The 13,229-nt window shown below is 36.1% G+C and overlaps 2 protein-coding genes across 2 annotated transcripts; both read left to right on the top strand.

The window, feature by feature from the left end:
- Window positions 1–265: 265 nt before the first annotated feature.
- Window positions 266–3,305, top strand: LOC137739501 (ATP synthase subunit epsilon, mitochondrial-like). The gene is made up of 2 exons (XM_068479091.1): window positions 266–518; window positions 3,033–3,305. The coding sequence occupies exons 1-2, from the start codon at window positions 335–337 to the stop codon at window positions 3,059–3,061; spliced, it is 213 nt and encodes a 70-aa protein (XP_068335192.1). The 5' UTR covers window positions 266–334; the 3' UTR covers window positions 3,062–3,305.
- Window positions 3,306–6,577: 3,272 nt separating this feature from the next.
- On the top strand, window positions 6,578–13,205 carry LOC137739778 (exocyst complex component EXO84B-like). Its single transcript, XM_068479488.1, has 7 exons — window positions 6,578–6,954; window positions 7,262–7,359; window positions 8,814–9,870; window positions 9,974–10,489; window positions 11,185–11,370; window positions 12,110–12,246; window positions 12,675–13,205. Exons 1-7 carry the CDS (start codon window positions 6,811–6,813, stop codon window positions 12,835–12,837), a joined length of 2,301 nt encoding a protein of 766 aa, XP_068335589.1. The 5' UTR covers window positions 6,578–6,810; the 3' UTR covers window positions 12,838–13,205.
- Window positions 13,206–13,229: the final 24 nt, after the last annotated feature.

The raw sequence follows: 13,229 nt of genomic DNA, 5'->3' as shown, positions 1-13,229 counted from the left end.
TCCCATTTCATAATATAAACTTCGATTGATTACATGAAATGAAATAATCGAACCAAAGTGATCACTAAACTGATTGGTTTGGTTCATCTATGCTAGTAGTTTGAGGACTAAATCGAACCAAATCCGACCCCGACCACCCTTACTAGAATTGACAGATCATTGGCCCTTTGACAGATTATTGGGCCTTCTCTAATGGCCTCACGAAAAATAAAACTCGATCGGGCCTATAGACAAAGCCCTTGCGGGAGCTACCACTGCAAGTTAAAGGGGTGCTTCGTCTAGGTCACGTTGACTGACACAGAGCGAGAGAGCGAACGAAAACCAGAGAAAGCCAATGTCGTCGAACGCAGCGGCACCGTTTTGGCGCGCAGCCGGTATGACCTACATCACCTACTCCAACATCTGTGCGAATCTGGTTCGGAATTGCCTCAAGGAGCCTTACAAGACCGAAGCCATTTCTCGCGAGAGGGTACACTTCGCCGTCTCCAAGTGGGCTGAAGGCAAGCCTGAGAAGCCCAGTAAGCTCGTCCATTCATTTCTCTTTCGGATTTCAGATCTTGGGTTTCCATTTCCGTGATTTTTTGTTGATTTGGATGTTAAAAATCGCATCTTTTGATCGTTGTTAGTCGTTGATTTCAATCTGTGCGATTAGAATTTAGGGTTTTTCTGGTCAAATGAGATTTAATTTTGTCATGGGCTGATGGAATTCAATTTGCAATGTTGGGTTGTGTAATTGGTTTGATGTGAAATGAGTGGCTCAGATGTTGGAATTTTTGTAAAGTTTTGTTCTTTTGGGTGTGACAAAAACTGGGGAAAATGCATTTGATTGAATTAAGATTATTTGGAATAGTGAGTTTTCGTCGAATTTAAGATTTCTTGAAATTTTCAAAGGTGTTAATTTTTAGATAAATCTGGGTTGTTATAGTTAAAACCACCGACGTCAAGTAAAGCACATTACGATCACTTAGTTTGTGTTTATGAAATGAGAATGTGTCTTTGAACTTTGCATCTTGTGGTTAGCGCAACTGGGTACTGAGGCAATTCTCTCTGTGTATTTTGAAGACATTTGAGAACATTTGTTAGTAGCTGCAGATCTTTCTTCCTATTGTTTTCTTTTGGTTACGGAGAGAATGCATATGATTTTAGTCGGGAAATGCTAGGACTGCACTTGATGGGGCATTATCCTGTGCTGCAAGAGGACCGGATAACTTAAGTTGTAGTAAGACCCAAGCAAGATGCCTGTATAACTTGTGGGGCATTATCGTGTGCCGTTTAGGATTTGGGGATTATTTTAGATGAAGTGAAATTTTGGTTTTTCTTTTGTCAAATGAGACTTAATCTCTTGATGGGATGATTGAATTCAATTTACAATGTTGGGTTGTGTAGTTAGTTTGATGTGAAATGAGTGGCTCAGATGATGGATTTTTTGGCAAGTATTTTTTCTTTCGGTGTGAGAAATAATGGTTAAAATGTATTTGATTGAATTAATATTATTTGAAGTTGTGAGTTTTCATCAAATTTAAGATTTTTTGAAATTGTCAAAGGTGTTAACATTTAGATTAATATGGGCTGTTATACATAGAACCACCCATGTCAAAGAAAACATGTTGTGATCATATTGTGTTTGTGAAATGAGAACGTGTCTCTGAATTTTGCACCTTATGGTTAGCCTAAATGGGTGCGGAGGCAATTCTCCCATTTCTGCAATTTTAAAGATATTTGGGATCATTTGTTAGTAGCTTCTGATGTTTTTTTTTTTTTTTTTTTTTTTGGTTGCTTTCTTTTGGGGGTGTGGAGAATGGAACGCGGGGACTGCACTCGCTGGGGGATAATCGTATGCTCTAAGAGGCCTGTATAACTTGTGAAGCAAAAGAGTAGGATAAAAACAGGGAACATGATGAAATTAATTAACAGATTTATCTTATTGGTTGCCACATTTTGTTTTCTCATTTCTTGTTTATAGATGATATATTCTTGTGTAGAGTGGTGATATCTATATGCATCTTAGAGCAGTTCATCTTTTGGTCCAAGAGGAAATAAAAGTGACCTTAGTTTGTGATCTCAGCATATGTTGGAAAATAAGTTGCAATGCTTTGGTATTGTCCGCTTAACTGTGTTGCTTTAAGTTAGTTGTACTTCAGGAACTCCTCTAGTCCTCTTGGTGTTCAGCTGCCTGCATATAAGTAGTTAAACCCAGGACAACTCCCTCAGAAGAGGGACGGTTATTATTGAGCTACAGCTCATGATTGGAAGGAACTCTTTCACAGAATATTGTTTCCTATAGTTGCATGCGTATGTAAATTCTTTTACAACATGTAAAATCTGAAACACCTTCGGGCAGTGTGGCTTCTTATTTATATTTCTTGGAATGTTCTTGAAACAAGGCTTTTTAAACTTCATTTCTATGTTTTAGGGATGTTGATAACAATCAAGAAACTACTTGTTTCTCTGGTTACTTTGTCTTGCTGGCTGTAATTTCATGTATTCTAGGATTTCTGTTGTGGATGTTGTACATGTTCGTTGTAAGTTGGTGTGCTGGTTATGCTTTGGTTGTATGTTATCAAATGTCCACTGTGAACTGTTGGTGGGCTGAAATATGAAATTTTGGATTTAGATTTTATTTGTTGATGTCCTATGTTTTCTCAATGTCCTCCGAACTGTTTCTTAATTGGAAGACATGCCGTTTTTGGATCTGGTAATTAGTGAAGAAAATATCCCAGATAATGCAATTTTAAGGCTGGTTTTGAATTCAAATTATAGATAATTGGACTTGTTATTTCCAATGTTGTCTTTATTCCTGAGTGTTGATTTTTTCATGATCTGCTAACCGATGAAGGAAATACAAGGCACTCTGCAGAATGACTATGAGTTCTTAATATTCATTTTGTTTTAAATTTTCGTTATCTTTGAGAATGTAGGATTTGAACAACATGAATGTGATTGCACCGTAATTTTATTTTTGAACTTTGTTAATCGAATTTTTATTCTGCCAAGCCCGTATCCTTATGTATGTTTTTGGTTCTTTCCAACAGCTATTCGTTCGGATACACCTGAAGCATGAGTTGAGAGCGATGTTGGACTGCTCATGCGCTTGTGTTACACAGATGTTTTCTTCGTTTTTGTCGTCGATTTGATAGATGTGATTATAACGGGGTTTTTTGTGCCCAAAACTTTCAGACATGGAGTCTAATCTGTGTTTCTGCATGATCTTTCTGTTATAATAATGTAATTGACACTGATGAAGTGCTTGATTATTGACCCGTGTAATGTCCTTATGACCAAACATTTAAATTTCATTTCTCGCATTACGCCATTGTTTCGAAATACAGATACTTTTCTTGTCCCTTGTTTTTTCTTCCAAACAAATCGAAAAACCTAATGTTTCACTTTGTATACATCACCTGAATGTGCCAACATTTACAACAAATGGGACAGTTTCCCGAATGCTAATGACGATACAAAACTCTGACGTATGTACTCAAACTCGCCTATGGCAAGACCTCGCTTAAAGCGAGATCATGGAACACAGACTACCCAACTTGAGTGTGCAACAAGCCTAGTTCTGAAACCAAGAGCACCACTTGCCACCGTTAACTAATTGGAGTGGTTATGTGTAAGGTAAGATACTAAAGAGGGAAGGCCTAGATGATCAGCTCCTACAAGTTGTGAAACCTTAATTGGCATCATAATCATCACCACAACTATCCCTATCCTCTAGAATTAATTAATCTCTCTTGCCATGCCATATACAAACTAATAATACATAAGATACAATAATTTAAAAATAATAAATTAATATTGTCACAGTTTAATATGAAAATGATTCAAGTATGATAATTGAAATTTGATTCAACGGCTAAAAACATGAGACTCATTTTAAAAGTTATAAGAACCTAAAACAGTTTGATCCAATTTCAAGGTCCCGGATTGGTGGAAGGGATCTGGAGAGGATCTTTTTTTTGTTTTTTGTTTTTTGTCAAATGGTAAACTTTATTAAATTCTAATATAAACGTTTACATCTTTAGCAAGAACATTAAATAAAAACTCTAGATCAATAGTATCCCAACGGAAGACACCTCCATGTAAGGCAACATATTCTGTTATTATAAGAATTGTTGGTTGAGCCATACTAATTCTCCAGTGATAAAAAAATTAAAATAAATTACACAAAAATATCTAGTATATTGTGGGTGCATGGTGATTAGGATCTTTTTGTTCAACCAACCATAGATTAGAACAATAATATCACTTGTACTTAACAGCTGATTAACAAACCCAAACGAATTAAAAAATGGAACTTTAACGAAAAGCTCTCGATACTGTTCACTTTAACGAAAAATCATATTTTTACACTAAAAAGTCAATCATGATACTATTCACTTGACTCTTTATTTTGTTCTTATCGTTAAAATTCAAAATTTTCAAGCCATTTTCATTAGTTTTCCTATTAAAAAAAGACTAAATTGTTTGACCAAAAAGAATTAAGAAATTAAAACCGAAGTTAGTTATTCTACATGTAATGTAGAAAAATACTATACCATATAAATCATATACCCTATGAAACAGTAGTTTACGTATTACTTGATGTGATTTCTTATTTACTTATGTACAAAACTTTAGTCCAAGAAATCATATACGCTACGAATTAATTGATATGTAAAACGTTAATTACATTGATAGTGAACTTAAATCAAACAATGAGTTAGTTGTAATTCGATATGAAACTTGCAATAGACGAGAATAAAATGTAAAAACTTTCTACTTACATAGATAAATATCACTGAACGGTAACAGGATTAACGCTTTAATTTAATTGCACAAAATTAGGAGCCGTAAATCCTAGTCAGACCTCATTCCTTTCTATTATTAACCGTAGACCTGACATTCGTGTCGTGTTTTCCATGTTCGTGTCATACCCGATATTTTAACGGGTCGTGTCGTGTAACACCCGTTAAAATAAACGGGTAAAATGACCCGACCTAAAATCAACTCGATAATATTAACAGGTAATATGACCCAATCCGTTACCCGGTAAGGAAAATATATCTTAAACCAATAAATAATCAAATGAAGAACATAATACTAAATAAGTATATACATACCATATTGTCACATCCAAAACATAAAAACACATTTATCTTTTAAGTATATTTTCGCTTACCTAAATTGATCAAATGGTAAAATTGGAAAATATTCGAATAGAGAAGGGGTTTTTTCGTCCAAAAAAGTTCTGATAATATAAGTGAAATAGAATCCAACGATACAGATTAACTCTCATTTATCTTATGACTGTTATTTAAGTAAAGTCTTTAATAGTTTTTTAATTAATGTAGAAGTGTAAAAAATATATAAATGCTCATAATGACAAGCTTTACAACTTTCATGAAGAGCTTAACTTCGAAATTCGCCACTATAATCATATAAATCATAGATCAAAATTTAACTGTTGATTGTTGTTTACATTGACGCTTCATTGTTCTCATCAAATTTTGTTTTTCAGATTTTGTTTTTTGAAAACATGATCTATTAGAGGATGTAGGAAGATGAATGGTTTGGATCGTTGATATTATATTCAGAGTTTTACGGTTAGTGAAAATTTTGCTTGATATTTATAAAGTTCTTACAAACTATATGACATCGACTCATAATTCAATTAACCATAAATATCAAAATGTGATATCAAAAATCTGAACCGTTCATCTTCTTACATCTGCCAGATGATCATGTTTTCAAAAAAGAAAATTAAAAAAATGAAATTTTGTAAGAAGAATAAAGCGTAAATGACAATCGACGGTTAAATATAAATTTAAGATTTATAGATTATAGTGTTGGATTTCGAAGCTGATCCCTTCATGAAAGTTGTAAAGTTTATCACTATGAGCGTTTGTATTTTTTTTTTTTTTTTTACATTTTTTACACTTATACAATAATTATTATCAATTTTGCTCTCAAATATAAAATATTATTCATGAGGGTTTGGGGGATTTTAAAAATCTAAACGATAATGTAAATGTAACCATTATCTACTCGTGGAGGAATAATGATGAATCACGAGTGTTTATGTATTCTTTCACATTTTTTATACTTGTATATATGTCTTCTTAGTTCTTACCTATACAAATACTTTTGGACAACAATATGTTAAGTAAAATTTATCATAGTAATGATAATAAGGAACTCTCATAATAAAAATAAATAATGACTAAAACATTTTTTTTTATTTTAACTTATATAGAATAATAATTCAAAACTATATATTTAATACATAATATATTGTATATATTAATATGGCTATTGTATTTTATAATAAATCTTTTAGTAATTAAACTTTAAAATTATCAAAATAATTTTTTTCTTAATAGGTCAAAACGGGTTACCCACGTGTATACCCATTAAGAATCTGTTATTAACGGATCATCCGATAATAATTCGATTAGTTATCGTGTTGATCCAAAATTCGTTATTTTTGTATCGTTTTTGTACTGTGTCAGTCGTGTCAAAAACTGGGTCTAATTAACCGCTGTCAAAATCTAGTAAATCAGAGAGTCAAACCAAACCGTCGTTCCATCACATTACCGTTTCCCATCTCTTCCACCAAAACACGCTTCTTCAGCACTCGTCTCCTCTCTCTCTCTCTCTCTCTCTCTCTTCGCTTGGCTCGGCAGCTCAACTTCCACGTCCTAATTTCCGCCGGCGGATAATTTGGAAATTACCTTTTTGCCCTCACCGGATCGTTCTCCCGTTTGCTCCTCGCAGCCCTAATTTCGGAGCTGCTGGTTCAGGTGATTGATCTGATCTGTCCCGCGATTGATGGCTTCGGCGAAGACGGCCCGGTCGAGAGGCACGCCGGTCAAGGAGAACGGCGCCAAGCTCCAGGAAGGCCTCAATGTCTTCAAGTCTGACAAGTTCGATTCCCAGAGCTACGTCCAGTCACGATGCTCCCTCAACGAGAAGGTCACTTTTTTTCTATTCCTGTACATATACATATCCCTATATATACGTGTATGTAATATGCATACATGTTTTTTTTGTTCAGTGTTGTATATTTTCTGTTGTTTGGTTGCTGAGAAACCACGGGAAAGTGAAAGAACGAACTTTCAGAACTCTTGAATTGTTGATGGAATGGAATACTATCTTTGTTTAGTTGTAGAATTTGGTTTCTTGAAACAATTTCGGGATATGCTATAAAGTTCGATTTTTCAAAATTGCGGAATCATATGAGGGGCCAATGTTAAATGTATGTATTTGAATTTTCTTGCAGGAAATAAGACAATTATGTTCGTATCTTTTGGACTTAAAGAGAGCTTCCGCTGAGGAAATGCATAGAAGTGTCTATGCTAACTATTCGGCATTCATACGGTGAGTTTTCGTTAAATGGTTAACGTGACAAGTTGATGAGTTCATAATGTATGTGCAATTTTACAAGTTAATGTTCCGAGGTGCTTCGCAGTAACAGCGCTGCCTTTGCTTGTTGATATGCTTAGCATATGGTTGGGTATTTGGGTGGCCTAGCTTGATACATTTGATTTTACGCAAGATTTGGATAGTGAGATTCGTTAGTTTTAAAATGTACCATGTAAAATATTCCCACCACTTCCAGCTCTAGGTAAAAAGTAAAAGAAAACCTCCTTCGGTTCTCTTAGACCACCTTCACCACTGTTCTAAAAATCCCCGCCTAGGCGCTAGGCGGCTAGTCACCGCTCCGATTAATGCCTAGACGTTTGAAAATTAAGAAAGGGCCCATAGACCTACTGAGGCGCCCACCAAGACCGCCTAGGCATCGACTCGCTTAGGCAGAAAATAGATAACTTTCATTTTGCATATTTTTTTTCCAATAAATTGTAAGAGACTTATCGAGTACTTAAATGAGCACACATTATATGCTTGTTCCCCATGTTTTCATTATGTTCCAATACTTCATAATATATGTGTCATTCTATTTTGTAGTTTATGGTGAAATTATATATATTTTAAGTATAAACATACACTTATTTGCATGAAATATAATGGATTTAGTTAAATCCGCCTAGTCCGCCTAGGCGCCCGCCTAGACCCCGCCTAGGCGCTAGGCCCTAGCTCGCCGCCCGACTAGCGCCTAGCATCTTTTAGAACCTTGATCTTCACACACTATAAATTTCACTTGTTTCGTGTGGTTGCATGTCCATTCTTCTCTAAGTAGTTTGGGTTTTGCTGCTGTGGTTATGGCATAGTGTTCCAGCTTATCCTGGTTTATATTTTGAACTTTTCAGAGTTCAGAACCAATTAAACTTGAGATACAAATTGTTATGTGTACTTGGTGCAGAGTATACTATGATCGTAATTTTTTCTTTAAGTAGGAGTTAAAACGTCTTTGGTCTTGCCTTGTTTGTTTCATGTTGCTTTATACAATTGTTTAAAAGTTGGCATTCAGGGTAGTTTTAGTGCTGATATAGTGACAATCAAATGATTGTTTATGTCCTTAAACTTGTATTTATTTTTGGATGTTTTCGTTTTTGTTACTAGAATTTCAGTTCTTGTTTCTTTAGATTATACGATTGATAATATTTGGTCTCCGAGGTAGTTTAGTGCCAATATAGTCACAGTCAAAGTGATTATTTATCTATTAGAAATTTCTATTCTTGTCTACCTATTAGTATGGTGAACTCTGTTGGGGTAACTTTTATGTAGTTAGTTTACTTGAGTGTAGTTTTCAAATTCTACTGGAAGGTTTAGCCAGTTAATTCTTCAGTTATGGAGTCATTTGACTCATTCCTTTTGATACACAGTATTCGTGGAGTATAATTTTGATTTCATGTAAACTGCATTTCTTACAGCACCTCCAAAGAGATATCAGATTTGGAGGGGGAGCTATCTTCTATCAGAAACCTGCTATCCACTCAAGCTGCTTTGATTCATGGTCTAGCTGAGGGAGTAAACATTGATTCCCTATCTAAATCTGTTCCTGAAGGTTCTAGTGAAAATGGTTCATTAATTTCTGAAGATAGAGATCCCACTGACCTGGAGAAATGGTTGGTAGAATTTCCTGATCTCTTGGATGTTCTGTTGGCCGAAAGGAGAGTGGATGAAGCTTTAGATGCCCTCGATGAAGGTGAACGCGTGGCTTCTGAAGCAAAACAACTGAAGATGCTGGATCAAGCTTTGCTTGTGTCTCTGCAGACTTCTATTGTTGAACGCAGGCAAAAGTTAGCTGATCAGCTTGCTGAGGCTGCTTGCCAGCCTTCTACCCGTGGTGGTGAACTTCGTGCAGCTATCTCAGCACTGAAAAGGCTTGGGGATGGCCCTCGGGCACACAGTTTGCTGCTCAATGCACATTTCCAAAGATATCAATATAATATGCAAAGCCTTCGTCCATCGAGCACCTCATATGGAGGAGCTTATACTGCTGCACTCTCACAGTTGGTGTTCTCTGCTATTGCTCAAGCTGCTGGTGATTCGTCAACGATATTTGGCAAGGAACCAAATTATACGTCTGAGCTTGTGATATGGGCAATAAAGCAAACTGAGGCTTTTGCCTCTCTTATTAAAAGACATGCATTAGCTTCATCAGCTGCTGCTGGGGGGTTAAGAGCTGCCGCAGAGTGTGTTCAAATAGCATTAGGCCATTGTTCCTTGTTGGAAGCTCGTGGTTTGGCACTTTGTCCTGTGCTTTTGAAACTCTTTAGGCCTAGTGTTGAACAAGCACTAGGTGCTAATTTAAAAAGAATTGAGGAAAGCACTGCTGCCTTAGCTGCTGCTGATGACTGGGTCCTTACATATCCTTCAACTGCTACACGGCAACCTGGCAGGCCTTCAACTACATCCCTTGGTAATATGACAGCGTTCCAACATAAACTTACAAGTAGTGCACATCGGTTCAATTTCATGGTCCAGGTAAATCATTTATCTCCCACATATAATCAATTAATCAACTTTCTGTTTGGGCGTGTGTGATTCCTTATTTTATTGTGGCCTCATAGATTACCTGATATTGCAGGATTTCTTTGAGGATGTAGGACCATTGCTCAGTATGCAGTTGGGCGGTCAGACATTGGAGGGTTTGTTCCAAGTATTTAATTCATATGTGAACATGCTTATAAAAGCATTACCGGGTTCAATGGAGGAAGAATCAAACTTTGAAGGTTCTGGGAATAAAATTGTTAGTATAGCTGAGAATGAAGCCCAACAGATTGCTTTGCTAGCAAATGCATCCTTGTTAGCAGATGAACTACTTCCACGTGCGGCCATGAAGCTGTCTCCACCGAATCAGGTTGCTTACAAGGATGATCTACGTAGAAGATCATCAGATAGGCAAAACCGGCATCCTGAGCAAAGGGAGTGGAAGAGGCGGCTTGCCAGCTCGGTTGATAGATTAAAAGATAGTTTCTGTCGTCAGCATGCTCTAGATCTCATTTTTACAGAGGATGGTGATAGCCATCTTACTGCTGATATGTACATAAACATGGATGGGAATGCAGACGAGGTTGATTGGTTCCCATCCTTAATATTCCAGGTATGCTGAATAATGATTTTCTCTGGTGTCATTTCTGTTTGAACTCTTTTCTCTTCCTTCTTTTGAGCTGTCATGCTATTCATAGTTGGTGCTATTCGGTTCAACACATTCCTCTGCTAGTATGCTTTGCATGTTTCATACCCTTGTTTATGTCCTCTATGCTTAAGAAAGGGTTAAGAAAAATTTTGAGGACCTCCCCCTCTGACTTCTGTTGTGTAACTTCTTGGTGGAGGATGTCAAAGTTGGTATAAAACAAATGTCTTATGTCAAAATATTTCTGAACACATGTAGATATGTCTCCTTGCATGGTACCTTGAAATTGGACTAATTACCTTGAATGTTATGGTCAACTAAAGATTATCAGGTGTGACATGCTGTCTTTACATGATCCATAATTATACTTTTTGTTGGTTATTGATTGTCCGAACTAACGACAAAGAGAGAATCTAAAATTTGAAAGGGACATTGATCAATTTAAAAGTGAGGACTTGAGAATTGACCAAAAAGTTCTTGTGGGTTTGGTTTTTTTTGGGGGGGGGGTGCATATGATATTTCCCCTTTTGTGTATAGCGTCTATACATATTCAACTTATTTGTGGTGTATGTGATCTGAGTTTTTTTTTCTACTATTTACATGCTTTTATTATTGAATTTTGTTAACTCCTAAGTTTCTTTTGTTATTTTGTCCCAATTCAGGAACTTTTTGTGAAACTAAACAGAATGGCAAACATAGCAGCAGAAATGTTTGTAGGAAGGGAAAGATATGCTACATTGCTTCTAATGAGACTAACGGAAACTGTCATATTGTGGCTCTCGGAAGACCAGAGCTTTTGGGATGATATTGAGGATGGGCCACCTATAGGTCCTCTTGGCTTACAACAAGTATGTAATTTCTGGTCACACCATCTGATTTACTCCGTGGTGATTTATTTTGATAATCTGTCTTGAATCCAGTATACCAACTCAAACCTTACATGTACAAGCAATAAGAAGCACATAGCCATAATCATGTGAAGGGATGTTCCTTATTTTAGTAACATGAGAAGGAACTATATCGTACAAGGAAGGAAGGAAATAATTGAAGATCTAACATGTAGAGAACAAAGAAACGAGGATGGAAGGAAAAATATAGGATTGGTATATTTTGAGTGAGGGAGTTAGAGTAAAAGGCCTGCAACTGTGATCGCTCTAGTTTTTTATGAAACTCTCTTTCCATGTTAACTGAATCCCAATGTATCGAACATGAAAAGAACTTCCTCGTATACCAGGATACTAGGTATTTTGTAACATGGCCTTTCGGAATGATATGCTGATTCCCAGTTTTTTCCTTTTTTTTTTGCCTGATATTTCTTCCCAGTTTACTAATAATTTAGACAACCTAACATTTGGTACCCGCAACTTTGTGATGATAGTGATATAAATTAGAAATCGAATCTAAAGCTAAGTGAGGAAATAATGCAGATTAGAGGAAATGGTTACCAGATAGTGGATACCAAAGAATATTAAAAGGGTTATCCTAACGAGGACTCGTACTACATGATAGCTGTCTTCTCCCGTCTTAATTTTGGGGATCTCCTCACTGAATACCCAATTATATGTAACTTTTTTCATCTGTGTGCAGTTCTATCTGGATATGAAGTTTGTCATATGCTTTGCTTCTCAAAGTCGTTTCCTATCGCGAAATTTGAATCGAGCTATTAACGAGATCATATCTAAAGCCATGGCAGCATTTTCTGCAACAGGCATGGATCCCAATAGGTATGCTTTGATCATCATCAATAATATACGCACACATATACATGTAGATGCATAACATAAATGCACATATATTGAGTCGTAATTGCAACTTGTTCTATTTTTAAGCAAAAATTATCCTGGAAAATATCCTGGACCCAGTAAAAAAAAAAATCACCTATTGTAAAAAGGTTTTGGGCAAAACCTTCCGGTACGGCACTTCATCTTTTTTACGCTGGACGCTTTTATCTGTTTTGTTTTATTTATTTTTAATTTTGTCATTTATACGAGAACAATCTAAAGGGATTTGATGTATCTTGATCGATCTTTTTCTATATTTATTATATTCTTTGTAATTTACTGTATTCCAAGTTCTGATTTTGTTGTGATTACATGACGTATAGCGTTTGAGCAGTTGATTTACTGTATGCTGGGTTGTAATCTTGTTTCAGTGTCCTTCCGGAAGATGACTGGTTCAATGAAGTCTGTCAAGACGCAATTGAAAGATTAAGTGGGAAACCAAAAGCTGTGAACGGGGATCGGGATCTTAATAGCCCGACCGCCTCTGTTTCAGCACAATCAATCTCATCTGTTAGATCTCATGGGAGTTCCTGAGGCACATCAAGTTTCATCTCTCTGTAAATTAAATAGAAAACTATCCTTGGATCCTTTAGAATTCTTTCTCCCCTCCAGTATAATTTTGGTCGTCATCATCCTTTTCCCTCATTTTTTTTCTGGAGGACGACGTTTCGTCTCACAAGGCTAGGAGTTCTTTTTGAATGATTTGAGTTTGTAAAGTTGTTGATTGCAGTTGTTTGATCTGAATACAACTTTGTATAATTCTTTCACAAGTTCGGGCAGAGTCGCATAATCTGTATTGATATCGTCGTTACCCCCGAGTTCATGTGAATAATGTTTTATTTGTTGGAACCATGGAAGATATGTTTCTTAGGTTGAATATTTCCTTCCATTGAGAAAAGAAGACATTTCAATGTGTATAATACATT

This window comes from Pyrus communis, chromosome 7 (assembly GCF_963583255.1).
Source record: "Pyrus communis chromosome 7, drPyrComm1.1, whole genome shotgun sequence".
NCBI classification, from domain to species: domain Eukaryota; kingdom Viridiplantae; phylum Streptophyta; class Magnoliopsida; order Rosales; family Rosaceae; genus Pyrus; species Pyrus communis.
Note: the sequence above shows the minus strand (reverse complement) of the source record. Positions and strands in the feature narration are given on the sequence as shown.

Coding starts and splice junctions, on each gene's coding strand:
- LOC137739501 (XM_068479091.1), top strand. CDS start 335: ATGTCGTCGAACGCAGCGGCACCGTTTTGGCGCGCAGCCGGTATGACC. Junction 519..3,032: donor AGGCAAGCCTGAGAAGCCCA/GTAAGCTCGTCC, acceptor TCTTTCCAACAG/CTATTCGTTCGGATACACCT.
- LOC137739778 (XM_068479488.1), top strand. CDS start 6,811: ATGGCTTCGGCGAAGACGGCCCGGTCGAGAGGCACGCCGGTCAAGGAG. Junction 11,371..12,109: donor GTCCTCTTGGCTTACAACAA/GTATGTAATTTC, acceptor ATCTGTGTGCAG/TTCTATCTGGATATGAAGTT. Junction 12,247..12,674: donor ACAGGCATGGATCCCAATAG/GTATGCTTTGAT, acceptor ATCTTGTTTCAG/TGTCCTTCCGGAAGATGACT.